This window comes from Pistacia vera, unplaced genomic scaffold, assembly GCF_008641045.1.
Source record: "Pistacia vera cultivar Batoury unplaced genomic scaffold, PisVer_v2 Contig100, whole genome shotgun sequence".
In the NCBI taxonomy this organism is placed as follows: Eukaryota; Viridiplantae; Streptophyta; class Magnoliopsida; order Sapindales; family Anacardiaceae; genus Pistacia; species Pistacia vera.
Genome location: NW_022195028.1, coordinates 368,199 through 377,435, shown reverse-complemented (window position 1 = coordinate 377,435; position 9,237 = coordinate 368,199). Strand labels below are relative to the sequence as shown.

Below are 9,237 nucleotides of genomic sequence, written 5' to 3'. Positions count from 1 at the left end.
AGATATGCTTGTGATCACTAATCTGTGCCAGTTCTTTTATTTTGGCTGTTTTCATTATTAATACAGATTCTGCCGATGGCTGTTAGGATTGTGAAGCACGCCATAGAAATTATCAACCTTTTGGTAGTTAGGCTCCTGCAGAGACGCTGTTGAATGCAGCCCTAGAGTCTGATGATTGCAGGGAAGATTAGAGTCAAGGAAGACAGAAAGGTAAAAGAATTCATCTCGGATACTACTACCTGGGACTGAGCAAAGACTACATCAATTATGTCAAAAGGTAGTGTTAATGGGTGTGACAATTGCATTCAATCCAAGCCATTGTTGATGCCGTCGTTAACAGTTATGGAAGTTGGACTTCGAGTTTTATAGTTTATGTGAATTGCATTTCTTATATGGATAATTGGGTTGTCTTGAATTGGATAATTGGGTTGTGGTGCATTAAACTGATATTGTTCGAAAGGGTGTTGTAGAAGAAGATGAAGAGGTTGCTGCTGTTGATGCTGATGCTAATGCTAATGCTGGATAACTTTGGAGGATGGGGAAGTGGCTGAAGACAATGATGAAGAGGGAGGATAGAGCTTGTCGAGGCTGCTGTTAGTTTAGGTTGGTTTAGGACATTTAGTTAATGTGTATAATGTTGTATTTTCATGTAATTGACACATTTAAGATTTCTAATAAAGCAATTCAGTATTTCTTTCCCTTTTTTGACTTTGAGTTTATTTAGGGATGTTTTTAAATGGAATGAATATATGTTGATGCAAATAGGTTGTCAAATTGAGAAAATACATAGTTAATATGTGTTGATGCAAAAAGGTTGTCAAATTGAGGAGAAAATATAGAATTAATATGTGTTGGGCATGATCGCTTAAGCGATGGCGTATATCGCTTAAGCAATCAAGGGTTTCATAAACTGAATCACTTGAGCAAGACCTTACATCGCTTAAGAGACCATGCCCAGGGGATGATCTTCATTCTGCCTTTCACTTGATCGCTTAAGCGAACAACGGTATCGCTTAAGCGACAAAGGCTAAATACACTGAATCGCTTAAGCGATGTAAGCGAGTCATGGCATCGCTTAAGCGATCGTGTGGTTGAGGATGAATTTGTTACTGCCTTGGACATGATCGTGTAGGCAATGACAAGTATCACTTAAGCGACGAAGGCTAAATAGACTAGATCGCTTAAGCGAGACATGACATCGCTTAAGCGATCGTACATGAGGAGATGATCTTGATTATGCCTTTCACTTGATCGCTTAAGCGACGAAGGCTAAATACTCTGAATCGCTTAAACGAGTCATGGCATCGCTTAAGCGACGAAGGCTAAATACACTGAATCGCTAAAGCGAGTCATGGCATCACTTAAGCGATCGTGCGGTTGAGGATGAATTTGTTACTGCCTTGGGCATGATCGTGTAGGCGACGACAAGTATCGCTTAAGCGACGAAGGCTAAATAGACTGGATCGCTTAAGCGAGACATGATATCGCTTAAGCGATCGTACATGAGGAGATGATCTTGATTTTGCCTTTCACTTGATCGCTTAAGCGACACATGGTATCGCTTAAGCAACGAAGGCTAAATACACTAAATTGCTTAAGCGATCATGCACAAGGGGATAATCTTCATTCTGCCTTTCACTTGATCGCTTAAGCGAAGCATGGTATCACTTAAGCGACAAAGGCTAAATACATTGAATCGCTTAAACGATTGTGCACTTAAGGATGATTATGTTACTGCCTTGGACATGATCACTTAAACGAAGTATGGTATCGCTTAAGTGACGAAGGCTTATGTATACTGGATTGCTTAAGCAAGAGATGCATCGCTTAAGTGGTCTGTTTTTTATTTTTGGATTATTTGACAACCCCATATTAAGTAACATTAATGTTAACTCAGGACGTTCACAACATCACAAAGACCGAAGTGTTATTTTCACATTTTATTGAAATGAAAAAAATTATTAATAATAATAAATATTAAATAAAAAAGGACTAACAATAGTAATAGAATAATCGTAGATCATTTAGTTTTATGTACAGAGTTGTGACTCTGCAAAATCATCTGCACAAACAATTTGTTGACTAGTCATTCAAACCTTGTTTACTCCTTAAAATAACAACTCTTTTTAAAATCAGACCTAGAAGAATCTCAAAAGAGTGTAATATTTATTAATCCTCTAAAAATTTCACTGTCTTCTTCTTCGTCCATATCTCAACTCTGAAGCCATTTTTTTGCTTGAACTCTTAACATCTTTATGTTCTGAAGAAAGACAAAGAAGATATGTTCACTAAGCTTGCATGGTTATCTAGTTCTCTTTTACCCAAATCTCTACCCTTGAATTTGAGAATGATTATTGTATAATACAAAGGAAATTAGGCATGATCGCTTATACGACGCGGGATATCACTTTAGCAATCATGGCTTATGCATATAGGATCGCTTAAGCGATATATAACATCGCTTAAGCGATCCTGTATTTAACAATGATTATTCTATGAAAGGAAATTCACTTGATCGCTTAAGCGATTTAATGTCTCGCTTAAGCGATCCTATACCGATAAGCTGTGATCACTTAAGCGATGTAGGTTGTCGCTTAAGAGATCTTGTATACATAAGCCTTGATCGCTTAAGCGATGTGCTAATTTCCTTTTATACTCCATTAATTTTCTCAAATACAAGATCGCTTAAGCGATATCATACTTTGCTTAAGAGATCTAGTATATATCAGTCATGATCGCTTAAGCGATATACCATGTCGCTTAAGCAATCAAGGCTAATTTCCTTTTGTACTTGGAATTATTCGGGCTTATAATTCATTCTCAAATACATTGGATCGCTTAAGCGATATCCCACGTTGCTTAAGCGACCATGGCTAATTTCCTTTATACTTGATAATCATTCTAAATGATGGATCGCTTAAATAATATGGGTTGTCGCTTAAGCGATCCGGTGTACATAAGCCCTGATCGCTTAAGCGATAAAGACAAATTTCCTTTTGTACTTGGAATAATTCATTCTCAACTACAGGATCGCTTAAGTGATTCCATATCTCGCTTAAGCGATCTAGTATGCATAAGTCGTGATCGCTTAAGCGATAACACGAGTCACTTAAGCGATCAAGGCAAATTTCCTTTTGTACTTGTAAAATTCATTCTCAACTACAGGATCACTTAAGCGATTTCATATCTCACTTAAGCGATCCCGTATGAATAAGTCGTGATCGCTTAAGAGATAACCCACGTCGCTTAAGCGATCAAGGCAAATTTCCTTTTGTACTTGAAAATTCATTCTCAAGTTCAGGATCGCTTAAGCGATGTCTTCTCTCGCTTAAGTGATCCAGTATACATAAGCCTTGATCACTTAAGCGGCATCCCTCGCGCTTAAGCGATCATGGCTAATTTCCTTTATACTTAATAATCATTCTAAATTAAGGATCGCTTAAGCGATGTGGGCTCTCGCTTAAGCAATCCAATATACACAAGTCGTGATCGCTTAAGCGATAACATATACGTCGCTTAAGCGATAACATACGCCGCTTAAGCGACCAAGGAAAATTTCCTTTTGTACTTTGAATAATTCATTCTCAAATACAGGCTCGCTTAAGCGATCTAGTATACATAAGTCGTGATCGCTTAAGAGATATCCTGCAACGCTTAAGAGATCAAGGCTAATTTCCTTTATACTATACAATAATCATTCTCAAATTCAAGGGTAGAGATTTGGGTAGAAGAGAACTAGATAACTATGCAAGCTTAGTGAACATATCTTCTTCTTCTTTCTTCGAAACATAAAGATGCTAAGAGTTTGAGCAAGAAAATGGCTTCAGAGTTGAGATATGGACGAAAAAGAAGACGGTGAAATTTTTAGAGCATTGATAAATATTACACTCTTTTGAGATTCTTCTCAATCTGATTTTAAAAAGAGTTGTTATTTTAAGGAATAAACGAAGTTTGAATGACTAGTTAAACGATTGTTTGTGTAGAGGGTTTTGCAGAGTTACAGCTCCGTACATAAAACTAAATGATCTACGGTTATTCTATTACTATTGTTAGTCCTTTTTTTATTTAATATTTATTATTATTAATAATTTTTTTCATTTCAATAGAATGTGAAAATAACACTTCGGTCTTTGCCAGTCAGCACCATACATAAAACTGAATGATCTATTGTTATTCTATTATTTTGGTTAGTTCTTGGCAAGAAAATAATATATAAATAAATATAATATTTATATAAAATTAAACTCTGCAACCATTTGCTCTGCACTCTGTAGACCAAGAGAGTGCCTGACTAATGCAGTAACCTTGGGCTTGGTGTTGCTTTTTACAGCTCACTCGTGACTAATTCAGTAAATTGATTGATTTGACACGACAATTATTTTGATAATATTTAAAATGGATGAAAGTTAAAAATAATTAATTTTATTTAATATGATATAAAGGATGATTTATTCAAGCTTCTCAAAACACAAATGTAATGTCATCACACATTTACAGGATATAGCTGTTGTGCTGAAAAATTTATTGTGATGGCAAGAGCCATATGTTTTAAAAAATTTATTTAAAACATACTTCACAACTATATCACTACCTCAACAACTCAACCCACTTCTTCTAATAATTTCATCAATCAACTCATCAAAACTATCAATCAACTCATCAAAACTAACTTCTGTACTCACTGCAATTGGTTTAACTTGTTTGCTCTTCCCAATCCACTTCCAACAACTTTCTTCCTCTACCCACTCACCAAAATATCCAACACCCAAAACAATTTATCCCATGCCTAATAATAGCCAAGTACCTATAATGCAAGAAAAAAAAATTATTAACTGATATATTAAGGGTTGATAGATTTTAAAAAGCATCTGCAAAGTCGCTTAAGCAATGTGGTGTATCGCTTAAGCGATCTGCTATATCGCTTACTAGATCGCTTAAGCAATCCAGTATATCACTTAAGCGATCTGGTATAAATAAGTCTGATCGCTTAAGCGATCTGGTATAAATAAGTCCGATCGCTTAAGCGATCGTATGCCATATACCTAATCACTTAAGCGATTTGCTGCCATATGTCAGACTTAAAGAAGATCGCTTAAGCGATCAGATGCCATATACCTAATCGCTTAAGTGATCTTCGATCTGCTGCATTATACGACATACCAGATCGCTTAAATGATCCATCAGATCCAGAACACATTTTCAGTCATCTCCACCTACAATCAGTACTACCATCCCCAGCTACCCATAATGCAAGAAAATATTCAACAAATTTCACTACTTTCAACTTGTATTACATCAAACACAACCCAACAACTAAATCAAAATCATAACTCAAACCCAATTCATCATTAAATCTTTGTAAATCGAAATATAAAATGGAAAGGGGAGATACACATACTTGGACGAAATATCAGGAGGAGGAGGAGGCGGATCTGTGGCGGAGAAGATGTTGATGGCGAAGGAAGAAGATAGGTTTAATGGCGGGAAGAAGAAGATGTACAGGAATGAGGAAAAAGAAGATGCAGAGGAAGAAGAAGATGTAGACGAAGCTTAGAATAAATAACAACTAGTGGAGGGATGCGTTAATGGCGGGAAGAAGAAGAAGAAGATGTTATGTTTGGGTTTATTTGCAATAATTTCAGGTTTTTGGGGACATATTATAATTTTGAATAGATTAGACAATACTTTATTAATCTTAATTAAGCCATGATTAGTGTTTAATTGTTATTAGTTTGTCTTAATAAAAAATAAGGCCATTTAGTAAAGACTAAAAAAACTACATGGCCTTTTAATCCTTTGCTCCAGTGGATTGGTGGAGTTATAAACTGATTTCCATAAGGTTAATTTAGGGGTTAATGAACCCCCCCAAGTTATGATATAAATAACAAAGTTTCCCCTGAGGATTCTAAAATAATAATACTTCTCCTAAGGTTAATGAATAGTTAGTGAGTTATTAATATTTATTATGTTGTGAATTAGCAAATATTACCAAATTATTTTACTACCGTTTATTTTAATAATTAAAACTTAATATAATGAGAATTTATATTATTTTCGAAACCTTTGGGAATTTTTGTTTGTTTATCATATCTCACAAGGATTAATGTCATTAATCCGTTAATTTAATTTAAATGTATATGTATTTAAATGTTAAGGGTTTTTATGTTTCATTTCCATATTAAAAACAGTTTTTTCTTAAATTTTTTGTATATCATAAATAAATATAAATCTTAATAGGGTTAATTTATTTGCCCAAGCACAACAAAAGATAATTAGTTTAATCGCCCTAACTATTTTTTGAAAATATTAAAAATCTTAAATGATTTTGTACCATATGTTGTGTTTTAAAACTCGGCCTGGCCCAATCAATATAACCGGTTGAACCGGGACCCAAGGTTTTCAATTTTGACTGTTCATGGCAAACCCTAAAGATTAGGACAACAATCGGCGAACAACTGGTGACTGAGATGTTAGAGCTTTTGAAGATGAAGGACCTATGAATCGAAAGGTGGTGACGGACATGATTTTTGGTGAGTGAAACGATTGAAAATCACAAAAATCGATCGTTGGAAACAACAGGCTGTTGTCAGTGATTGACGAGGCAAACGAGGGTGGGGTGATATGGGTTTTGGTCAAGAGGCTAAGGGAAGAGTTTTCGTAGTGATGGGGAGTGTTGTTGACACAGGAAATAGGCCCTATTTGGCCTGGGTTGTTGATGCTAGCGGTGTAATTTGGCGTTTACTTGTAGGAACTCATGGTGATTTTTGGGGATGTTTTTGCTAGATTTCAAACCTTTTTACATGGTGACGTCACAGTTCAACCGATCAACCCGGGACCCGACCACTTTGTCGGGTTTCACCCCGTGTTGGGCTTTAAAACAGTGATCATATGAGATTTAGTAATATTTTTAAAAATATTATTGATAATTTTGTAATTATTTAATACTTTTCAAAAATCATTTAAGCGAATGAAATTAACCCATCTTAATATCATAAAAATTGTGTCTAAAGTGATCATTTTCAGATTTTTCTTCTGCACCGAAAGCAAATGACCTAAACTAAACTAATCGATGCGGATCCAAAATATTGGTGTCTATGTTGGTTATTGCTCATTCAAATCTAGTGGCCAAGTTATTTTGGACTCATTAAGATGCTATTAGAAAGAATATAGGATTGAATTGAGTAATTTTTATTTGCACAATTATCGATTTTATAAATGATTTTTCAGTATAATTAGACCATATAATGTCTTTACTGCTCCTAAAACCATACTCAATGGAAGCATTTTCATATTTGAATCTAAGAAAATTTAATTTTAAATTAGCTAATTCAATTGGAATGAACTTAAGAGCAATGTTACAACCACAATCTCTTTTCACAAATTTTCTCTCATAATTTCGGCATGATAGTTTGCAATTGGTCAACTGTAATTTATCACCATTACGAACTAACTAATTACGAGCTGACATGTCAGGGTTGTAAGAGAAGATTTGTTAAAAAAAGTTATAAGTGTAGCATTTTCCATTAACTTAATTATAAGTAATTGAATTGAACTTACATACTTGACCATCAACTCACTTTTTATTAAAAGAGTAATGTTATATTTACACCACCCATTTACATTATGACCATTTTACTAATAATTATTTTATTATAATATTAAAAATTTAAAATAATTAAAAACTGATGTGGATGTATCACATCATAGTGTAATAAAAATGGTGTAATGGACGGTATAAATGTAACATCACTATATTTAAAAAATTAAAATTTCAATGGCTTCACCACGGCTACAGTAACCAAAGTAAAGAGAGCTTATAAACTGCTTCAAAACAGTAGCTCCCACTACCCATCTCCGTTGTCCATCCGTTTAGGCAACAATGTCAACTCCTTCCAAATCTAAGACGAGGCAGGCCACACCGTCGTCGTCGTCGGCCAACCAAAACGGCGGTGGCCGCCTGTTCACCGATTCAGACGAGGTTCGTCTTCTCAAAACCCTTGAAAAACTCACCAAATCAACCCCACCATCCCCTCAAATCACCGTCGATCCCGAAACATTCAACCGCATCAGCTCGGCACACAACTCAAAATTCACCCAGTCACAGATCACATACAAGCTCCGTACATTGCGAACCAAGTACCACAAACAAGCACGAACCAAGTCTCTTATCAAAACCCCACATGATCAGAAGCTCTTCAAGATTGCCCGCAAAATATGGGGCAAGCAAATCAAGCGAAAAAGCAAGAGACTTGGAGACCTGCAGTCCAGTGATAAAGAAGAAAAGGAAGAAGAAGAAAATGCGGCGTTGGCTGAAGCTGAAAGAAATGATGAACGAGAACAGGAACGTGAAGAAGTGGTGAATTTGGAGGATTACCCAGCGCTAGTGGGTGAATTTTCCAAGTACTTGCCGTTGAGTTTGGTGTGGAGAGAGGCGTTGAGGTCTTTGGGGAGTGGGAAATTGAGGGAAATGGATGAGAAGTGGAAATCGATTGGGATTGAAGAAGCCAAGATTGTGATTAAGAAAGCTGAGTTGGTTAAGGAGCAGACTGGTTTGATTATGGAGGTTCTTGGAGATTCTGCAAATGGGAATTGATTAATGTATTTAATTATCATCTTGGGTTGTGATATTTGTACTGACATTGTTAGGGTTTAAGTTATTGTTAAGAGTTTAAGTTTGAATTTGTGTAATTCTTCCTTTTTTCAGCCATGGTGACTCATGGATAATGGAAGTTCTAGTGTAGTTTGATGCAACTATTCCTGTGAGAATTAGGATAATGACCTTTTCATGTTTAAATGTTATATTGTTTGTTTGTGAAAAGGAAATTAATTGGAGTTAAAATTAGTCATAATTTTTAAATTTCATATTTTCATGTATAATTTTTCATTAAAAAGATTAAATATCATGACAAATGCTAAGACCTATTGTGTATATGAAATTAGATGAAATCTTAATAAATAAATATATGTTTATTATCTTTTTTTTTCTTTTTTCTTTTTTAACAACTGAGGTTTAACAATCACGAGGACTCAGACTCAGGATGCCATATTAGATTTTTATCTTGCTTATTTACTCAAAAGAACTCGAATTTGAAAATAAACGGCTTTCATTTGCTTCCTTACCACAAAATCACCCATTGGTGGTTTATACGGTATATTATCTTGATTGCTATTTTACCACATTTCTTTTGATGTAAATAAGATCAAGTTGATCAAACAAGCATTTCTGTTGACATTTTC

The 9,237-nt window shown here is 35.1% G+C and overlaps 1 protein-coding gene across 1 annotated transcript; it reads left to right on the top strand.

Annotated features, from left to right (window-relative positions):
• The first annotated feature begins 7,775 nt into the window (after positions 1-7,775).
• Positions 7,776-8,718, top strand: LOC116130491 (GLABROUS1 enhancer-binding protein-like). The gene has a single exon (XM_031416255.1). The coding sequence runs from the start codon at positions 7,880-7,882 to the stop codon at positions 8,591-8,593; it is 714 nt and encodes a 237-aa protein (XP_031272115.1). The 5' UTR covers positions 7,776-7,879; the 3' UTR covers positions 8,594-8,718.
• The last annotated feature ends 519 nt before the right edge of the window (positions 8,719-9,237 follow it).